At 37.4% G+C, this 22,107-nt stretch overlaps 1 protein-coding gene across 2 annotated transcripts; it reads left to right on the top strand.

Moving 5' to 3' along the window:
- The first annotated feature begins 912 nt into the window (after positions 1-912).
- On the top strand, positions 913-19,750 carry pepd (peptidase D). Of its 2 annotated transcripts, XM_040011591.1 has the most exons (16): positions 913-1,021; positions 3,061-3,244; positions 5,081-5,208; positions 5,877-5,940; positions 9,084-9,131; positions 9,473-9,534; positions 9,892-9,936; positions 12,022-12,097; positions 13,288-13,334; positions 14,189-14,257; positions 14,956-15,033; positions 15,357-15,505; positions 15,882-16,066; positions 16,837-17,028; positions 17,797-17,947; positions 19,589-19,750. In XM_040011591.1, exons 1-15 carry the CDS (start codon positions 1,005-1,007, stop codon positions 17,923-17,925), a joined length of 1,473 nt encoding a protein of 490 aa, XP_039867525.1. In that variant the 5' UTR covers positions 913-1,004; the 3' UTR covers positions 17,926-17,947; positions 19,589-19,750. The 2 variants fall into 2 exon arrangements, with proteins under 2 accessions (XP_039867525.1, XP_039867524.1); XM_040011590.1 differs by lacking the exon at positions 19,589-19,750 and having other exon boundaries at positions 17,797-18,167.
- The last annotated feature ends 2,357 nt before the right edge of the window (positions 19,751-22,107 follow it).

The raw sequence follows: 22,107 nt of genomic DNA, 5'->3' as shown, positions 1-22,107 counted from the left end.
CACTTATAGCTTAAACAAATAGAGCACACTACAAAAAATATTATTAATAATAATGATAATAATATTAAATAATTGTAACTATATCCAATTATCCAGCATGGTTTTATTTTTTTGTTTGTTAACGGTCATGCACAAAAAAAATGTACATTACTGATTAGTAATTTTCATCTGCAGGTAAATTAATGTTGTTTATTCAGGGATTGATGACAAGATATAGGATCAATTTTAGGTGTATAGATCACGAAAGCATCTTAAAACAAAGAAATATAATATATGTATCAAAGTCAGTCACCTGAATTCAACTCAGCTGCACTTCATCCTTGAGTTACTGAACACACAAAAAGATGCCACAAATAAACAACACAATATTTGATGAGGTTAGGCTATGAAACACAAATAAAGAGCCGTATATGATGCCTACATAGCCCCCAAACCTTCCACAGCCTAAATAATACACAGACAAACAGTAAATATTATATGGTTTATTTAAAATAAATAAATCAGGAACCCTTATTAGGATATTGTCAAAAATTAAATATGCCAAAAACAGTCTTAAAAGACGTATTGAACATGATTCCTATATTATTCTCTGTACTTGTGTGCAGACATTTTTTTTATTATAATTATTTTTTCTGTGACTATAGAGGAGTTGCATATTATTGCATATTTATTCCTCTAACACATCATTTTTCATTTTGAGGACAAGATTTTTTTTTAAATTTCACAATCAGTACGTTATCAAACAAACAGTAGCATTTTGAGAAGTGACCCATTTATAAAGACTCTTCTTAGGACTTTCTTTTATGTCTCTAAGGTAATGTGTTTTTGTACTACGGGGCGTTGTAAACGTTTAAGCCAAGACTGAAATTCTACTTCACTGACTGCTGGTGCTCGTATTTCCTGAATACGTGAATGCAACAACATGCCACGTCAGCTGATGTCGCCACGTAAAACTCACGTGACTGCTCTCCCCACGTGACATTCGTCAGACACTTGGCAATATCATGGCTGCAGCAGCGCAGTAAGTTGTGATTGACTGATGAATATGTATTTATTATACGCCTAATAATGAATTGAGTGGTGTTAGCGTAACCTGCTTTGCTGCATGCATGTTTCACTTACGTATTCGCGATATATGTTGCCAGCTAAAAAACACCCTTTATTAACTGTCAAACTGCGCGTTTTTTAGTGAAATATGGGACTTCTTAACTATTGATACTTGCAGCTACGTTTTCGCTATTGTCTGTAATATTGTGACGCACTTTTGCTTTACTGCATGGATTTGTGTGTGTGTGTGTGTGTGTGTGTGTGTGTGTGTGTGTGTGTGTACCTAAACTGTTGGGTGCGCGTGTGTGTGTGTGTTTTAAAATCAGTATCAATATTAGAAAATAATCCAAAAAGTTACTAAATATTTCAGGGTAAAACTACATAGAAAGGGAACATTATCTGAGCTCAAGGAGCCACATGATTAAACGGAAGACACAGAGACAGCCTAAAAGCCACAGGAGAACTGGGACAAGTGTACCTTGAAAAGTTGTACACAAGTCTGCAACTTCAACCGTGCATTGCTTTAGAATGTTAGATATAAAGTAACTATATATAGTAAATTAAACGTTGTCCTCAAGGGCTGTATAAGAAACGCTGTGAATTCCAGCAAAATGGAAAACCAACTTTTGAATTACTTTAGTTTTTTTTAATGAATAAAAAAAACTAGCTAGCTACAAGGCTATAGGCTATAAATTGGTTAAAACTATTTTAATTCTTAAATTTCAGTCTTCTTGTTCCGAGTTTGTACACCCTGTAGTATTATGCTGATCTCAACAAAGGTCAATTTTCTTGCAATTGTGAAACAACCCAGACTGACTTATTAACCATTATAAAACAATAAAATAATCTGCTGTGGTAATCATGAAAAAGTCTGCAGTCAGCACATATAAAGTTATCTCTGCTAGAGCGTCCCAGGCAATTTTCAGAGTGTGGAACAAACAGATGAGACACCTCACAGTATTATGTAATCTAGCACAACAATAGAAATTTTGCCCGCAAATTTAGGGTTTTCTAATCGTAAGTTATTGATACAGTTGTACTATACAAGGTATTATTCCTATTTCTGAGCTTTTGTTGGGTGGAATAGTTGGCTTCCAGTTTCATAGATTTTATCTGCCTTGCTCAATAATAGAAGTGGCTCTATTTTTTTGCAGATACACACTTTAGCCAGTAAACTCAGTCAACCGTGAATGATACTGAAAGCCATCAGCCATTAAATTCTAGGAAGTTATAGATTAAGCTTTGGTACAGATATGTTGGGTTTTTAATCTTATCAGCCAAGCTACAGCCAGAGACCAAGATTTATACCCAAGACCTATCACTTACAAGGCTGTTTATCTGTCTGTAGCTTATGTCTTAACTCTTCCCAAAGGGAGCTCGGGCAAACGTTCACCTCTCTCTTTAAAAGTTTGATAGTACTGAGCAAATCCTGAGGATTACTCCCAGGTAGAACTAAAAACACGACAGGTCATCTACTCCTGCTATTTATTCTGGAATAAATCTTTTTTTTATAGTGACTGTGATGTATTATTAGATAAAATCTTCATCACTCAACCACAATATTAAAGTTCCAACACCACAATCTGTAGGGCGCAAAGTCCATGTTTTGATGGTTCAGACCACTTTTGCTGACACAAGGAGGCCGGCACGGTATTAGGCAGGGTTTTGATGTTCTGTCTGAGCGCTGCTGGTTTGCCCTAACATTAATTGAGAATTGATCATTTATACTGCAATTATAGACAGATTTGGGACATATGACTCCACTGTGTACTACCACAGTGGTACAACATTAACTGTGTGAATCATGACAATTAATCTTTGCTATATACATATAAGGATATGAGAGAATAACTGAATGATGCAAACAGTGTGGTAAGTTTAGTAATTGTGTTTGCAGTCTTGTGCTCGCTGATACAGGGCAGTTCTAATTTTGACTCCAACTATGCATCATTTTCTCCAGCCACTACTCCACCCTGAGCCACGTTGAGATATTTTGTCTTCCTGTCCTTTCAGACCTGTCTACTGGCTGGGCAATGACACCCTTAGGGTGTCTGCTGCCCTTTTTGCCGAGAACCGACGGCGACTGTGCCAGGGGCTGAAAGCCAAAGATGGTGTGGTGCCAAAGTCAGTAGTGGTGCTGCAGGGAGGAGAACAGACGCAGAGGTACTGCACGGACACAGACGTCCTCTTCAGACAGGTTGGTACATGTATTGGTAGTGTATTTATTCATTCGTTAAAGGAGCCCAGCCTATCAGTGAGTTTGCTCTTTATTGTAGAGCTGCAGAGATTCCTTGGTTAACTTGATTACAAAAAATCCTTGAGGGAAATTCTTTGCTTCAATGCTTTGTTTAATCAGTGTAAGCATGAACGTTTCTCTCACACCAAAACAGAACTGCAACAGAAACATATTTAGGAGTTTGCGTGTGAAGAAAAAGTATTACACCATTAAGCCCAAACGACCCCCAGTTTTCTCCACAAAAAGTAGGGGAGATGATGCTGTCGTAGTTTAATGTAGAGTCTACTCAGGTGTTAAGAGTTAAAGTGTGTTTTTAAGGTCTAAAACAGCAGGATTGCCATAAAAACGTTCTTCATCAGATCTTCATCAGATCTTCATCAAGCCACAAGCACAAATCTGAAGACTTTTTAGCTCCTTCCATCCACCAGCAGGTTTCGGCTTCTCTCTACTCCCAATGAGGTTTAGAATTAATTTCAAGAGCCTTCTGTTTGACTGCAAAGCCCATCATGGTATTTGCTCAGTATGGCTCTTATGCCTTGTTTAGCCACAACTGCACATGTTTAGCACCTATTAACATGTATTTTACTTATTACTTATCTATTCCATTATTTATTGTGATTTATTTTTCTTTTCACAGCACGTTGGCCAATGTGAGTTGTTTTTAAAGCTGCTTGTTTTTTAAAAGTTTGAGTTGAAATTTACACAGCAACAAATATACAACCAAGCTTTACAATAATTTTACATTAAAAGCATAAATATGCATCTTAGTCTGACACTATTTTTTAGTCAGGCAGCTTGCTTAAGGCTGACTACAGCCATCCCACTTTCTATTGAAGTGACACCTTAGAAAGTAAGGGGTGAGTCTAAAAGGGGGACATGGGGTGTACTACGCCATATTTATTTCAATAAATTATATTAATTAAAATGTAATAAAACTCTGAGCCACTGACCTGGTGCTGTTAGGCTGGTCACTGAATTATTATTATTATTATTAACATAAGTTAATAACCAGGGGTGCACATAAGTGGTCTGCAGGTGCGCATAGGCTGTCAAAATAAAAGACAGGCACCAGATAAGAAGTTGCAATGCGCGTTTGCGTACATAAGATTTTCTGGAGGAGGTTAGACATTTGTTTAGGACTCTTAAATATGTTGAAGAAGCTCCTTTAAGCAATTACTTTGGTGTTCCTCCACCTCCAAAGAAATGTCAGAAGGAGTCCGAACCGCAAAAGAAGCGCGTATTCTCGGAAAAGTGGTTGCAGGAGGTGAGCTGCCTTCAAACAAATGGCAAACGGCATATTCTGCACCACATCTCTGTGCATCATCATTATTTTTTTGCTTTTGAATCTTTATTATTTCTTATTAATAAAAACAGAAGTATTCTTATCAGATTACTCAATTAATCTAAACTTAATTTCTAAAATAATCAGTAGCTGTAGTTCATTTTGTCTGAACAATCAGTGTATTCAATTTGAGTGCACAAACACCTGACCTGGACAAAGTCAGGTTTCAACATTTCTTGTTTGCATATTCTCCACACCCTGCCACAAATATCTTGGACAACCTGTACACTGCATAGAAAAAACTTACCTGCATTTTTTTTCTTGAATATAATTCTTCTACAACACAAACTCAGGACTGTTATTTGTTTGAACAGAAATCAGTCAGAATATTGAAGGTTTACTTTTGATGTCACTTGACCTAACTGGCTGGACAAAGGAAAGCTCTTATATTTCCCATGAAATAATCTGAACAAAGCTAGTTCATTAATCCTGTTACTGATTCTTGGATTGTACAGGAGTCTTTCTTCCACTGGGCTTTTGGAGTGACTGAGGCTGACTGCTACGGAGCCATTGATGTGGACTCTGGGAAATCCATTCTTTTTGTTCCTAAACTGCCCGAGAGCTATGCTACTTGGATGGGAGAGTGAGTCACACTAATCCTCAAAGAGCAGTGTACAAGGCCAACATCAGCATCCGCTAGTCCATAGCAGTGAGCTATACCTTCAAGGAAGGGCTGACAGTTATGTTATCAGCTTTTAAACCTTGTGTATTTAATTGTGTATTATATTTATTGTCAAATGCAATATAATCTATAATCATTTTATAAATACATAGACCTCCTCAGTCTTAGTGATTTGGACTATAGCAGTGCTGCCCTATAATATCAAGATCACTCACTCACTACAGAATAAATTGTTCAGTTAAACTAGATTTATTTATTTATCCATAGTATTGTTTGGTTGTGTATAAGACGATCATTGAAAACTCTGGACACCATAACCGATACTGACCATCTCACGTGGTCATGCTCACTTCCCTAATCTAGAAACCTAAAAGCATCTTTTGTCATATGACTCTTTAAGAAAAAAAATTCACTCAAAAGTAACGTGATCAGCAATTAATGTTCTAGGTTCTGCTCAGTTTCTTTCCTCTCTGAACTCTGTCCTCAATACCGCACTTCTGCTAGTGTGTTGCAACATAGCCCATCAGTAATGTTTTAAGAGACAAGCCTTTGAAAATTCGTCTGATTTTATGTGTATGGTTTGTCTAGTGCACTTGTTCATCAGTTTTATGTTTTTCGTTTATTGACAGGATCTTTCCCAAAGAGCACTTCAAGGAGAAGTATGCTGTTGATGAGGTGCACCACACCTGTGACGTAAGTCTGTCAGTGTTGGTCTTTACAGCCCAGCCTCTCTGGTGTGATCTGTTTTTCTGTATGGTAGCTGATCTTTAATGTTAATTGATAAAGCCATGACCAGGATCAAAGGACATTAGTGCCGTTTTCCTCACATACGTTGCAGCTCTGAGCTTTTATAGTCATTACCCAGCAAAGGTGCAGTTGGCTCACTCATGAAACTAGAAACGGTTACAAGTGAGAAAAGTCAAAGAATCTTGAATTCAAATTTATTGAAGAATTCTGTGAGACCAAAGGCAGCGATACACGTGTAACTTCCCAGGGGAAGAAAAAACTGAAACCTTATGCTGAGGCAATAGCACTAAACCCTTTAAGAACATTTGATCAGATTTTACTGGTGATTTTATACATACCCTGACAACTATTAGAATTAAAGTTAAATTACATAATGCTTCAAAATTACTGGCCACATAAGTGCCTAGAGCCATTTCAAGATGAATAGCGAGCCTTGCTTTTAGAAGGACTTTGATTAAACAGTCTAACCTTTCAGCTCCCTGGTACAAAGTCAGTGTGACGTATAATTATACTGATGTGTGAAAAGCGCAGGTAATAGACAGGTGTATTCACAAGTAGCAGGTGGCCTTTATGCATCCTGCCTCCTGCATGCTACCCAGGCACCATCTGAGCCTAAATTAAACCGTATTTTCAGTAGTGAGAATACTGCTGATGTAAGCCATCTCTTGCTCTGTGCTACAAGTAAGAAAGGGTAACTTGTGAAATTGTGCTATGTGTTTTAAAACAGATATTATTATTTTTTTAAAGAAGAATCGTCACTATGCTAGTTGCACATCTTGGCTAAACCCCTATTGACAACCTTCTACAAGATATGTGCCAAATACATTTTTAGTGCAGGTCTTATTTGATTTATAGTTAGTTATTGAAATTATAATGGAATATTTATGGAAAGGTTTGAAATGATTTCTGAGACATGTTTGTATTTGCATATAATAGGACGATAGAACTAAGGTTATTTGTGTGAGACGGTGTAAAATCTCAGAGGATAGTCCTTAACCTTGTTGAGAAAATGTGGACAGTGCTTTTGGCTCCCCCAAAGCACATGGAGCATTACACTGATAATCCATTTGGTACAACAGTTCATTAGAATGCATAACTGAGAAAGAGCCAAACCACCCATACTCTTAGGGGGGCTTCATTTTGAATTTTATTATTTAAATTTGTAACCTGCACTTCTGTTTGCTTCATTTAACAGCCCAGTGTGAGGAATGCACTTAAGTTAAGGCTCTTTGTAATTGCATGTTTTGAGAGAGTAGAAAAATGGTTATGTTTATCAGTGTTGACAGCAGATTCCCAGGGGAGCTGTACTGGTGGATTGACAGCACCAGAGCTATTCTGGAGGTGTTCATGTTAACAAATCATAAAATATATTCAGACTACAATATAAGAGTGTTCACTAGCCAGAAAATGCTAAGAGGTTGGCATTTAAACGATCACATAATTATACAGTAATTTCCATGTTTACATTTTGTCCAAGTGATGATTCATACTTCAGATGATATTTCAGGTATTTTAGCATCTCTGCACCTGCTTGAGGTGTTAGATATCCTAATTAGTCACAGGTTAAGATGCAAGTCATCTGCCAATTTTTCCATGAATCAACACCAGCTTAACACAGTAGGTAAAATTAGAAAAAAATAATAAACTGCATGACTACCTACAGATACCCAAGGCTGACATCTAGAAAGACAAAAAAGCAGTTGGTGGTGTTCAGCATTCAGATGGCAATGCTGCCTACAGAAGAACCAAAAAGAGAACAATATTTCTTTCTTATCCAAATCAGGTCATGAATATTTTAGGCAGCACTCAGACATGGGAGGTATTGATGCACACACACACACTCTTTTCATTGCACCACCCCTACTTTAAATGCACACAAATCACCTTTAAATTGTTGAATTTGTGTTTTAATAGTATCTGGCATTTTTATGATTCTGTTGTGTTCTGTTTCAATATTTTTTTAACTTTTAAATAATAGATGCATTTCTAATCATGAGCAGATCCTCTATGCATCATCACTATATACAGGGTAAATGTTTTCATGTTTTAAATTTACAGTTGAGAATGAGAATGATTTCCTCACATTGCCATTAAAACTGTTCAGACACTATTCATATGAGTGTCCTTTCAAACTATGTCTTATTCCAGTTTCTAAAAGTTGAGCTGCTAGAATCTAGATTGTAGGTTTTGAAGATAAAGCGTGTTTTAAGACAATGAAGTGAATAATTTAGGAATATTAGTTTTATTAATAATATTATTATTATTTGCCAGATACTTTTCTGACAGGCAGATATGTTGTATTGTAGAGGGTGATAGCATGTAGTCTTACAGAGTTGTAATATATGTCCTTGTGGCGAAGGAGCTGATTCAGTCTGTTAGATAAGGAGCTCCGCTGCCTGCCCAGTAAGTGGTGCAGAGGATGGTCAGGATTATCTGTGATGGATAGCAGATTGTGTGACCAGTTTTCCAGCCAGTCATAGAGCCAGACTTCCTAATTAGTTTATTGAGTTTATTGGTGTCTCCGGCTCTGATGCTGCTCCTCTAGCACTGTAGAGCATTTTGGTGCACACATCATTTGAGCTGCCTTAGGAACTCTGATCCATAGAGTTCACTTGGGGAGAAGAAGGGGAGTGAGGGTGAGTGGAGACCAGAGTTTGTGTGGAGGAGACAGCAAAGGGCTGTGAACCAAACCTGTTGAAGACATCGTTTAGCTCATTTGCTCTCTCCAGGCTGCTCACTGGTTGTCTGCCTGTCACTTTAAACCCAGTGATTGTCTTTATTTTACTCCCGTAGGAGTCTTTGCGTTTCCTCAGCTTCACCCTTAGGTCGTGCTACATGCTTCTCAGTTCTTCCCTGTCCCCAGACCTGAAGGCTTTTTTTCCTTTTTATTAAGCAGCTCTTTCAGGTCAGTGATCCAAGGCTTTATTGTTCTTACAGCAGCATAGCGTCCTGCTGGAGAAGCCACAGAGGCAGGATGGTTCCTGCCAAAGTCACCTTTATTCTGCCACCTGAAAGCAAAGGAAAACTTGTGCTTGTTATTTCTGCCGTGCTATGATATGTCTAATTAGTTTTTGTCTGCATTTCTGTAGATAGCCAATGTCCTGTCCAACCTAAAACCAGCAGTTCTCCTCACACTGGTATGTCTCACTCATTCTTGCCCAATTACAGCTAATGCTAAGCTTCTGTTAAGTAGTATTGAATATTGCTGGTATGGGAGTATTTTGCTGAATCATCCTCACCCTAATCACCCCTCTGTACCCTGCTTTATGTTGGCTCCCACCTCAGTTGTATGAAAAATAAAAAATTTGTTTAATTAAGCTCTTATATAGTTGCACCAAATCTGTTTTTGAAAAAGGTTACCTTTTAAAAATGGATGAACTCCTAGATACCAGAAAATATTTACTAAGCTGTATAAACATTTGAATTCACACGGTGATGACGTGATCACTTGTTTGCCTGTTTTATATTTTTTCTGCAGCGAGGACAGAATACAGATAGTGGGAGCACTTGCCGTGAGGCCTCCTTTGATGGAATTAGTCGGTATGTTTAATTGGCTTCAATTTGCATTAACATAATTATACTTTGTTTGTGGATGGGGTTTTTTCTGTTTTTCACTAAGAATGCAGAAAACTCTTACATATACTTATTGTTGCTGATTAACCTAATTTCAAATATAATTCAATTAAACAAATTTTCTTGTTATTCATTGATTAATAATAGCATTGTCCTTGGCACTGGTCTTTGTTCTTTTAGCTGCATATATTTGCTATTTTTATCATCCTACTCTAACCCCAGATACTTGTGAAAAAGGCTCAAGTACTTGTTTCAAAAGAAATGTAACCATTTGCTTCATATTCATTTAATTTCTTTTCTTTTTGCTTTTCTTTCTTGGATTAGCTTCCAAGTGAAAAACACTCTTTTACACCCTGTCATTGTGGACTGGTAAGTAATTAAAATTTGTCACTGAAAAAGTCCACTTGAGAAAAAGCACTTTTTGCCTAAGAGTTTGTTCAGTCAGATTCTCGCAAATCTTGGCAATTACAGCTGCCCAGTCAGGTAATTGTGTGTCTGCTATCAGAAACGGGGGCTTTTCTTGTGGTTGTTTCTTTTTCTTTCTTTTTTTCCCCTCTCAATTGAGAAGTGAGACTGTGTGGATGTAATGGACTTCGTGCTTGCCTGGTTGTCCTTGGCATTAGAGCTTGCACCCTCCAGATGAATTGACATTTTCTAAAATGAGGAGGAATGCTTTTCAGGCACACCTCATGGGAAGCAGGGCTTGATTGAACCCTCTGCACACTCGTCTCACTACAGCTCTTTTTTTCCCCCTTTTAATTACTGTTACTGTTTGTTACAAGTGCATTGGATTATTTATGTGGATTATTTGTATAGAAATCTTTATTTCATTTCATTACTAAGCCATCTTAGGTACACACAAAACATGAGAACAGCATGGTATAAATTAGCAAGCAAAGTTTTAATTCAAGTGAAAGACTCACATTGTAGACATAAATATTATAGGTAGCTCTGCAACAGTAGCTTATAAAGCATCAACTGTAATAACAAAAAATGACAGATCTCATTTATATACAACTTACCTTAAAATTACCTAAAACAAGCTTCTCGACACGTGATTCTTACACTTGTTGCTATGTTAGCAATGTATATTAGAAATGACTATTTCAGCCACTAGAGTACAGATGTTGCACTAAATAGCTTCTGAGTTGTATAAATTGTCTTGTTTAAATAATTGTCTGTCAGAAATCAAACAATGGTTAAATGACAATTTCCTTCAGTTAAATGCAGATAAAACAGAAACTTTGATTATTGCACCTGATCACATGCTCTCAGAAATTAGGCAGCATATCAGTTTTTTAGACCCTTCATTTCAGTCGAGTCTCAGAAACTTAGGTGTTATATTTGACAGTTCAATGTCTCTTGAGAAACACTCTAAACAACTTGTCCGGAACTGTTTTTATCATCTAAGAAACATTTCTAAACTCAGGCTACTGGTGTCAAAGGCAGAACTTGAGATGATTATTCATGCTTTTATCTCTTCTCGTTTGGATTATTGTAACGGTCTTTTTACGTGTCTTAACAAATCAGCTCTGGATCGCCTTCAGTCTGTACAGAATGCAGCGGCAAGACTTTTAACTGGTACAAACAAGAGGTCACACATTACTCCAGTTTTGGCTTCTCTTCATTGGTTGCCTGTAAATTTTAGGGTTCATTTTAAAATTTTAGTTGTAACTTTTAGAGCTCTGCATGGTGAAGCTCCCCAGTATATCTCTGACCTGCTGAAACCTCATGCTTCATCCCGAGCACTTAGGTCTTCAGGTCAGAGGCTACTGGTGGTCCCACGTACTAGATTTAAAACACGTGGGGATCGGGCTTTTCAGGCACTGGCACCTAGGCTGTGGAACTCTCTGCCGTTGTCTTTACGCTGTCTAGACTCTACTGACTCCTTTAAAAAGCAGCTGAAGACATTTTTATACAAACGGGCTTTTAATTAATTTTAACTTGTATGTCTGATCTTATTGTAAAGCACTTTGTGATTTTTATCTGTGAAATGTGCTATATAAATAAATTTTACTTACTTACTTACTTACTAAATATGGGTACTTTTTCAAACTTTCTGTCCTTGCTCATCTTAATAATGACATTAATGAATGGAATCAGTCCAGTTTTGAGTTTGCATACTACAAGAATCGTCCACGAAATAGCTGCCCGTGAAAATCCCCCTGGGCAAATTGACAGCATTGCTACTGCCTCTCTTACTGGTGGTACCAAACTAGTTAAAATTGATTGTCTCTACAAGTTTTGAGATTGCAGCTAATTTCTATTTACCTCAAATAAAAATAAGGATGTTTGCTTATTTGGAAAATAAAGTACAGGTTAAAGAAAAATACACCAGTTTTCTTTTAGTCTGAGGCCTATATTCTGTGTACTATATGGCTGTAGATCCACTGTAATGTGTAATGTGATTTTCTTAGTCTGAGAGACAGCTGGTTACTCCTTCTCTGTTTGCAGCCGTGTCGTTAAGACTGATATGGAGCTGGAGGTCTTGCGCTACACCAACAGAGTTTCCAGTGAAGCCCACAAAATGGTAAGTTAGCTCTCAGTTAAACAGGCGATTTTTAAAAACTGAAAGTAGTATATTTATGGAACGAAAGGAAAAGGAAGGAAAAAAAATCAGAGCATGGAATTAAACACGCAAAGTATCAAAAAGCTTATTACATTTTAAAACTCCCCCAAAGGTGTAAAGATCTCAGGATCCTCTAAGACATTAAACTGTTTAAACACTATCGATTTTAACTTCCTCCAGTAGCTTGGAGGCGAGCAGTTAACTGTGGTAGCATTTGACCAATAAGCTGTAACATTAAAGCAATACTTTACATCTGCACAGGATTTGACTCTATCAACATAAATAACCTCTTCAGGGGCTGAGCAGCAGTTAACCTCACAATTTTATCTGTCCTTTAAAGTCACTCACAATAAGTGTTGCGTGTGTGTTATAAAGTTATGTGTTATAAAGAAGAAGAGCAGCATCAGAAATTAGCACATTTGGTTATACATTGAGCTAAAAGTAAACTAATTAATTATGATGCACTTCCAGTTGATTCTTTATCCATATAATCTTTAAATATAACAACTTTAAACACACTAACATGCTCTAGCAGCTCCAAATGCTTAACTAGAATAAGCAATATGAGCACCTAATTACTTAGCATATCCCTTCGTAGTGCACATTACAAAGTGATTTTCAGCCTCCATTACTCATGCTGTGTTTACACACTGGTTGTTTACACCAGCAGAAATGTTTAACCACTTTATCAAAAATAGTTAAACTGATGCTCAGTTAAAATGTTTATTTCACCACAAAGCTTGGCTAGAATCCAGTAATGTCCCTGCAGTTAGCTACTGCAATGAAAAGATCCATCTGTTTCTTTATTTCCCTGCCATGTGTATCACACACAGTCAGCTTTTTCTGTGTTTAAATTCACGGGGGTATTGTGGGAAGATAAAACCATGGCACGAGATCATGGACATTTGTTTCATAGTTTGATAGAACTGGAACCAACACACCTCCAGCAGAGATTCAAAATATTTCTGCCACAGTGCAGTCAGGTACAAAAATACATTAATAAGTTAAAAAAGTAAAAAAGCTTAACTTGCACTCTGTGGACATTGAAGATCATTTTAAAGGAGGATGGAATTTGAATTGAATTTAAAAAGGATTTAGAAAATAGATTTCAAGCTTGCTAATCTCATATATTGTTTTTCTTTTTTGCATAGATCATGAAGCATGTGAAACCCGGAAAGAAAGAATATGAAATGGAGAGGTCGAGTTTTTTTTTTTTTTATTATTATTATGAAGACGTAAAAACTTGTGTTTGGTGACAAGACATGGAAGCACACTGCATTCCTTAGACTTTACTTACACTTGCTTACTTACATGATAATGAATTTTTTGAGCAAGTGGACTTAGTCCACACTAATTTGGGTAGATGTTATGCTGATGCATTTACTATGTTTGACGATATGTAATTGGTTTGTTATATATTATAATTGGATTAGTTAAACCTTTGATGTGTAAAATTAGCAGCAGGTGATGATGAATGAATAAATCAGTTTAGATTACACCCTGGTGACACAGATGGAACAAACAGAAATGTCACACCTCTTTGCTTGCTTAGAATTATTAGCTCCAGTGTAGTAGGAAATCTGAAGGCCTTGTTAATAATGATGTGTAACGTAATGACTGGTTACTCGGTAACTGGAAAGTGTGCATATTGCTTCACTGCATGCTTCTGGTATACAAACATAGTATAGGATTACAATTCAGATTCAGTGCTTGGTTGTAGTTTTGAGGTACTCAAAATATGGGTGCTTAACACAAGAAATATGTAATGGTATAAATATTTCAGTTTACTTTCTTCATGTCTGAGTATTCACTACCCTTGGTGTCTTAGTAGCTTTCCATCATGCTCATTTGTGCTGGCCATTTAAGAGGAATCGTTTAACATCCTACACAGGTCTGCAATGCTGTCGAGATTCATAAAGGTGTTTGATGTGTTTGGCCATGTGATGATTAAAGAATGAGTGCTGAATGAATTCTTAAAAAGCATAGAGTCAGGAAAAGGGCAGAGGAAGCCTGTCAGGTAATTAGATTTTTTTTTTCCTTCTATCTTTGCAGTCTTTTCCAGCACTACTGCTATACTAAAGGAGGAATGCGCCACACCTCTTACACCTGTATTTGTGGAACGTGAGCATTGACAATTCATTACCTGTTTTATTTCTGGTATTAGAAATCAAATTGAGTCTGTTCTTCCTGGTGCCAAAAATGAATGAAAGAAAACCATTGCTGTAGTGCTTTTTTCCTTTAGAGTTTAATACCGGCAATCGTAGCATACTGATCATACAATCGAGCAGTTGACCCTGACACCATAGCCCTAGGCATTAGAGCACCAAATACTCTGTTCCTCTATTAAGTTGAGCGCTCCTAGGGGGAAAGAAAATACTTCAATTTTAGACAAAATTGCAATACATTGGAGGAAACTATGCTACTGCAGTACCTTCAAGGGTATATGACACAGTTGAGCAGGCTCCATGCATCTCTTCTGTATCCCTGGTGATTTGTTGGCCAGAATAAACTATGCTCATTAAAAAAAACTGTATTAACATCCCCCCTTTAGCTGTGAGCGAGCAGCATCATTATGGATGAAAGATTTTGAAATGTTGTTAATCATGTTCTGGCCTTTTGGGTTAAAGGCCATGCATCATGAACATTGTAAAGATTAGTGGCCTGTAGATGAAAGCGTTTTTCCTGTTAAAACTAGGGGTTTAAAACAAGAGACTGGAATCCATTTGATGCTTTAAAGTATTCTCTGCTTTGAAGACTAATGTTATTTATGTTTTGTGACTGGATGTCTTTTCAATGTATGCATTGTTTATTCCCACCAGTGGCAATAATTCCTCTGTTCTCCATTATGGTCATGCTGGCGCTCCTAATGACAAGACAATCACAGATGGAGATATGTGGTGAGTACCGATGGGTTGTGGGTTTTTTTTTTTTGTTTTTTTTTGTTTTTAATGAGTGGGGGGGACTACAACCACCTCATTCTTCTGGATCTTAAATCAGAATGTGTACAGATTCTCCTAAATGGGCCATTTCCCAGCATACAGTTTTTGTCAAATACCATCGCAAATGCCATCAAGGTTACTGTTCTTGTGACCTTTAGTGACTTTGCCATCTCTGTGCATCTCTTTTTATCGAAAAGCATGTGGGACACAAACATAAAACATGTTGGAAATAAATTCTTTAATAATTCTCTAATCATTTTTATTTGTTTTGTCTCCTGCAGTCTCTTTGATATGGGTGGAGAGTACTATTGCTACTCCTCGGACATCACCTGCTCCTTCCCAGCTAATGGCAAGTTCACTCCAGACCAAAGGGCCATCTACGAAGCCGTCCTGAAAGCCTCACGTGCGGTGATGGCTGCCCTCAGACCAGGTTATATTATTTTACCGAACTAAAATTAAAGTGAGCAAATGTCAAGAAAACTGAATCTGCTGTTCCTATTGAAACATAGCAGCATAAAGGTTAAAAGGTAATTAAAATGTTACAGATATAGAAATCTGTTTTTCTTAAGCACAAATCATAACTGATCACCATGAGGATACTTGTCTGTAAAGTCTTTAAACTGGTTACACGTGTAGTGTTTTAGGTAGTTACAAAAGTATTCTTTAGTATTCATTACAATTGGAGCTTTGAAAATAATATCCTTGTGAATTACAGTCCCTAAAAAATTAATAATCTTTTAAAATAACACGCATAGTTAAATTTTTAACTGCTTTGTTGTTCATTGACAAAAATGCTTGTTTTGAAGGTGTGAAGTGGACCGACATGCACCGCGTGGCTGACAGGGTTCACCTGGAAGAACTTGTAAAGATTGGCATCCTACATGGCAGCGTGGAGGACATGATGAAGGTCCACCTGGGCTCTGTATTCATGCCCCATGGCCTTGGACATTTGCTGGGTATTGATGTGCACGATGTAGGAGGTTACCCTGAGGTGAGAACAGAACTCTTGTGTTCTGCAATTTCACACAACACAACAACTAGTCAGCAGTTATTTCTGTGACAGTCATAGTCTGAAGACAGTAGAGGACGAAAATATTTCTGTTACTGGAATATTGATGTGTCCTCAGTAATAAAGAGACCATTGGTGCAGAAGTGAGAGAGGAACTAAATTAGGCCAGGCTGCAAGGAACAAGTTCAGGATGAGGACAGGAGCGAGGGGAAGATGAAATGTCATCTGAACTTTGAGCACAGATAGTTTCACGCTGTGGTGGAGGAATTTGTAGTGATATTCAGTTTTGACATGTAAATAGAGAAGTTGGTTAACCCTCAGCATTTCCAGTAGAACTACTGAATGTTCCCCTGCTGACAGCAACAGTATGAGAATTAAACTTTGAGGGGGTGGGAATCACTGAATGCAGTGCTCAGTGTGTGGATACATGACAATACTGTTGACTGACTTTGGTAAGTGTGACAGGAAAATATAAAAATGATGAATTAATAAACTTCCATGTTATATGGCTCTTATCTGTCTCTTCTTCTTGTTTGAGTAAAAAGCATTTTGATGATTTTTACATAAAGTCTTGCATGAAAAACCCTGAAATATTTTGACTTTGATGAGCAAACTGACAAAAAATATAATAGCATTTATTTATGGTATCAGATACAGTAGTTGGATAAACCTCAATTTAGTCAGTTTTGCACATATTTTAAAAGTACATTTATTTAAATAATTAAATAATACTACTGTCAACTGCTGTATAGGGTATCGAGCGAATTGACGAGCCTGGATTGAAGAGTCTTAGGATGGGCCGCCTGGTGCAGGAACGGATGGTTCTTACCGTGGAGCCTGGCATATACTTCATCAACCACCTGCTGAACCAGGCCCTGGCTAACCCTGCCCAGAGCTGCTTCATCAACAACCAAGTGCTGGCTCGCTTCCGTGGCTTCGGAGGGGTTAGTATGCTTGCACAGTTCTTTTTGTTGTTTATGTTAGACCAGGGTGGTAACAGAACAAAGGGCCAACTGATACTGAAATTAATTCAGCTTCTTCTTGGTTTACAGTCTGACAGGATTGGTATTCTTTCATGATTTGCTAAAGGCCAAATGTACAACTTTGAAGAAAAAAGCTATAAAGATTGAATAATGTCACTTTAAGCATGAAAATGTCAGCCAGTTTAAAATTTAAGGTGCTGCTATCTCTAAAATTGTGTCTGTGGAGTGTGCTTTTTCTTGTCCCACCATCTTTGACTTTTTATATGTAAATTAAACACTGCAAGATATATTGAATGTTATGGTATTTTAGGTATTGTGTCATATTTTTGATCAGTTCAAAGTCACAATAGAACCTAGATTGTCATACAAGTATTTATAAAGTCTATTAACTGAAAAGTAATATCACAAATATGTTTAGGCTAATTAATGTTAGAGTAACAGATTTTCTGTCACGGCCATTTAATGACAAATCCTGAGAAATCAGCAAAATAAATGTGAGGATGTATTCCGCCAAAGAAAGTAGTATAGTAGCTCAGATCAACCTAAAATACATTTCAAATTGATAGTTTGAGTCTTAAACTAGGGTATTCCTACAAAATAAATCAGCAAATGAAAATGTATATTTAAAAAACTTTCAGTAACTGGTCCAGCTCATTTCAAATCTTTGAATGCCTCCTGCTTTTGACTATTTTCATGTGTCACTAACCACTTTGTTCCTTCTTTCTGTAGGTTCGGATTGAAGATGACATCGCGGTCACAGCAGACGGCATAGAGCTGATGACTTGTGTACCTCGTACAGTTGAGGAGATTGAAGCTTTTATGGCTGACTCCACAAAACCTTTCAGTCCAGTTGTTTGAAGAAACTAAATTAACTTTCATTGAAGTTTTCTATATGATTACTGAGGAATATCAACATTAATCAGTAAACCTCAACTTATTTCTTGACTCTCATATCTTAATCATGAAACAGATACGCAATCGAGATCAGCAGCATCACATAAAGCTTTTGTAAAGTTTAAAGTTCTGATGTACATTAGCCACTGTCAGTTTTACTTGACAAACTTTACAATAGGGCTGCCACGATTTGTCGACTAGTCACGATTACGTCGACTATCAAAATCGTCGACGACTGATTTAATAGTCGACGCGTCGTTTGAAGCTGGAATAAGTAGTAGGATTTAAGAGTGTAATAACGGACTGAAACAGAAGATGGCAGCATTGCATGTACAAGGATGTCAGCTGCCGTTAAACCCCGAAGAAGAAGAAGAAGCAGCAGCTGTGTCCCAGAATTCATAGCGCGGCCCAGCGCAGTTTCCAACAATGGCGGCAGCTAGTTAGTTTTAATGTTACTCTTATTATTCTTTCTGGGTCACAAAATAAACGTTTAACATATTTTCAGGCGAGAATGTAGCTGTGTAAACCTCAAATATCTGCTCAGTTTATCAGGACACCACATATTTTCAAAAGCGCTCCGACGTTTTCGGAGATGTCTGTTACCCACTAGCTCGTTAGCGCAGTGAGAACACCGGACTCCCCGCAAATCGTTTTCAAACCCACCGCCGTCTTTCGCTACTCAGGTTAAATATATATGAGTCACTTAGATAACTTAAAATGTTATTGTTTGGCTTTTTTTTTTAGTATTTTATTTGTTCCTGAGTAAATCGGTTTGGCTGAGGTTAAAGTTATAGTTTTTACACAGCTGAATAAACGTCAAGCAGACAACTGATTATCAGAAGTGTGAGATGCTCGAGAATTTACTCCGGTGTCCTGTTATATTTTAGATAGCAAGGAGTTTATTAAAGTTCACCGAAACAATCTGCAAATTTCATTAAAATTTAATAAACTATCATCTTGACTTTATTTTTAGTTAGCAGAGACCTGAAACACTTAAAGCTGTAAGCTAATGATAGTTATATAAGAGCAGATGCTGCTGGTGCAATAAGCTGTAGTTTTACGTCCAATGGATGCACGATCTGATTAGTCGACTAATCGCAAAAATAATCGGTGACTAGTCGACTATCAAAATAATCGTTTGTGGCAGCCCTACTTTACAATAATACAGTATTACACTTTGTGCCTCCAAGGAAAATACATTTCTGATTTTAAAAAAATATTCTTATATGTTCCTCTTTGTAAACATTGCATTGAAATTGCCGTAAATAAATCTTTTAATTTCCAGCTGTGTAAAAGACTTGTTCATTTATTGGTCAGTTAAAAAAACATTTGTAAATATACAAATTGTTACACTTGACAAAGAAATAGTGCAAAAAAGACAATAATTAGTGTAAGTATGAATGGTGAGTACTTCAGTTACTCACCATTCATAAAGTATTACTGCAAGTAGGACTGCACTGATTTATTTGCAAATAAGACGGCATTTCGAAATAACACAGCAATAAACATTGTTTGTTTCATTAGTGCTGTATTGATGTAGCTGTGATGCAGTTCCTTGTAAAAATACATTTGTGCTCATAAATGGTGTGTGGTCTGTAAAACAGGTATTGTGAAATACATGTGTATATAAGGGTGCAACGATACACAAAATTCACGGTTCGATTCGATAGTTTGGTGTCACTGTTCGATATTTTCTCGATACAAAAAAAATGTTCATGCCTTTTTAATTTGTCATTTGTTAAAATTATAAATATATATTTTAACTCAAAAGTACAGTTTTTAAATTGAATGTTGCTGAAACAAGAAAATAATAATTAAAAAAAAAAATCTATCTGATCGAGAAATCACTCATCTTTGGAAAAGAGAGTTTATTACAGAGAAATGGCTCTTTCCAAAATAAAAGCTATACTATAGCTTCTTCTGGGGTATACTCTCAGCAGCATATTAAACATATCAGGTCCCCATAAGGAGAATCATGTGCTAACAGCTGTCTAAATGACTCGGGTAAAGTTTGTAGCATGCGTGCTTGTTGTTTTTGTCTGCTTCCACTTGTCTTTGCACTAGGATGATGTCGGCGTAAATGTGCAGTCATATTCGTTGTGTTCCCACTAGTGCTGTCAGTGTTAATCTCGTTAAAATGACATTAACGCCATAACGCGGCAAATCTCCCTTAACGAGTTACCGCGGATCGCCCTGTGCCTGGGGCTGGACGGGGTCAACACGTTAACGAGCTATTGCCGCTAACGCACTAGTTCCCACCAATGTAATTGAGCATTGCGTGGCACATCCGACATACTGTTTTACTTTTGTCCATGACGTGCTTACCATCAGGGTCATACGTCACATGAAAACCAAAATAGTTCCAAACACCAGATCTAAATGAGGGTGGGGGAGGCTCAATTTCGGGTAGTGTTGAGGCAATTGCTATGTTGCAAGTAGCTTAACTTCTGTCTCGCTAGCTTGCCCCCCCACACACACACACACACACACACACACACGAGCACTCTGCGCTCAGTGGATCTGCGCTCGACAGTGCAGCCTAGGCGGAGTAGTCGAACGCAGATCCACTGAGCTCTCAACACAGACAGCATCATCAGAAGAAAAGTTGATAAAATAAATTAAAAATTTTGTATTGTTCATACATATGCGTACCGAACTGAAAGCACTGTATCGAACGGTTCAATACCGATACGATGAGTATTGTTGCACCCCTTATATGTGTATGTGTGTGTGTGTGTGTGTATATATATATATATATATATATATATATATATATATATATATATAAGGGGTGCAACAAAATTCACGGTTCGGTTCGATACTTTGGTGTCACGGTTCGATATTTTTTCGATACAAAAAAAATGTTCATGCCTTTTTAATTTGTCATTTATTAAAATTATAAATATATATTTTAACTCAAAAGTACAGTTTTTAAATTTAACCCTAACCCTTGTGCGTGTTTTTTATTTTGACAGCGAATGCGCACCTGCGGACCACTTATGTGCAGCCCTGGTTATTTAGCTCGTCATATTGCAGCCACAGAAATTATTTTGTCCATGAAACCATAAAGCTGCACTTTCTTTTTGCCTTATAGTCTGATTTGTCATAACTTCTCCGTTTTGTGGTAAGCTTTTCTTTGGCTGTCACTTCTTCACCCTGACCTGTCTTATTTGGCTCAGCAGAACTAAAATATATATCGTGCTGCTTTTACACACGCACTCACATAAGCTCAGCGATTCTCTGCACGATCAACCTCTCACATGTTTAAGCTTGCTGCGGGAGATTTCACTTGTCATGTTTGCATAGTAAGCTAACAATTAATAAGACGATGTCAGAGGAATTGGTGCACAAATTATCATCACTCACAGATCAGTGCTGTCGCTCTCTATACACAGTTCGCACCATTGCAAAGTGAAAGCAAAAAACAAGCGCAAATTCAAACGCAATTGCAATATGTCACATATTGACAGTGGCTCACCGATGCCAATGACATAATTACCCAGCTACATTTCTGAAAGAATGCAAAAGCATTGACATATATTTTTCCTTCCTACAATAGCCCGACGGGCAGGGCAGAGATAGATTTTGGTAGCCCGACTGAAAAAAATCGCTAGCCCCGGGACGTCGGGCTAGCGATATTGCAAGCCCTGTATCTGATTGAGGAATCACTCATCTTTGTAAAAGAGAGTTTATTACAGAGAAATGTCTCTTTCCAAAATAAAAGCTATACTATCCGCTTCTTCTGGGCTATATTCTCAGCAGCATATTAAACATATAAGGAGAATCATGTGCTAACAGCTGTCTAAATGACTCAGCTAAAGTTAGTAGCATGCTTGCTTGTTTTTTTTCTGCTTCCACTTGTCTTTGCACTAGGATGATGTCGGCGTAAATGTGCAGTCATATTCGTTGTGTTCCCACTAGTGCTTTCAGGTTAATCTCGTTGAAATGACCTTAACGCCACAACACGGCAAATCTCCGTTAACGAGCTACCGCCGATCGCCCCGTGCATGGGGCTAGACGGCCAACACATTAACGAGCTAACTGCGCTAACACACTAGTTCCCACCCATGTAATTAAGCATTGCGTGGCACATCCAACATACTGTTTTACTTTAGTCCATGACTCGCTTACCTTCAGGGTCATACG

This window comes from Simochromis diagramma, unplaced genomic scaffold (genome assembly GCF_900408965.1).
Source record: "Simochromis diagramma unplaced genomic scaffold, fSimDia1.1 OVJJ01000603.1, whole genome shotgun sequence".
Classification (NCBI taxonomy): Eukaryota; Metazoa; Chordata; class Actinopteri; order Cichliformes; family Cichlidae; genus Simochromis; species Simochromis diagramma.
This window is presented reverse-complemented; position numbering and strand designations above follow the sequence as displayed.

Bases quoted from the DNA above. Each gene is read 5' to 3' on its own strand.
- pepd (XM_040011591.1), top strand. The intron at 12,098-13,287 runs GTAAGTTAGCTC...TTTTTTGCATAG, and splicing joins CCAGTGAAGCCCACAAAATG to ATCATGAAGCATGTGAAACC. The intron at 14,258-14,955 runs GTGAGCATTGAC...TATTCCCACCAG, and splicing joins TACACCTGTATTTGTGGAAC to TGGCAATAATTCCTCTGTTC.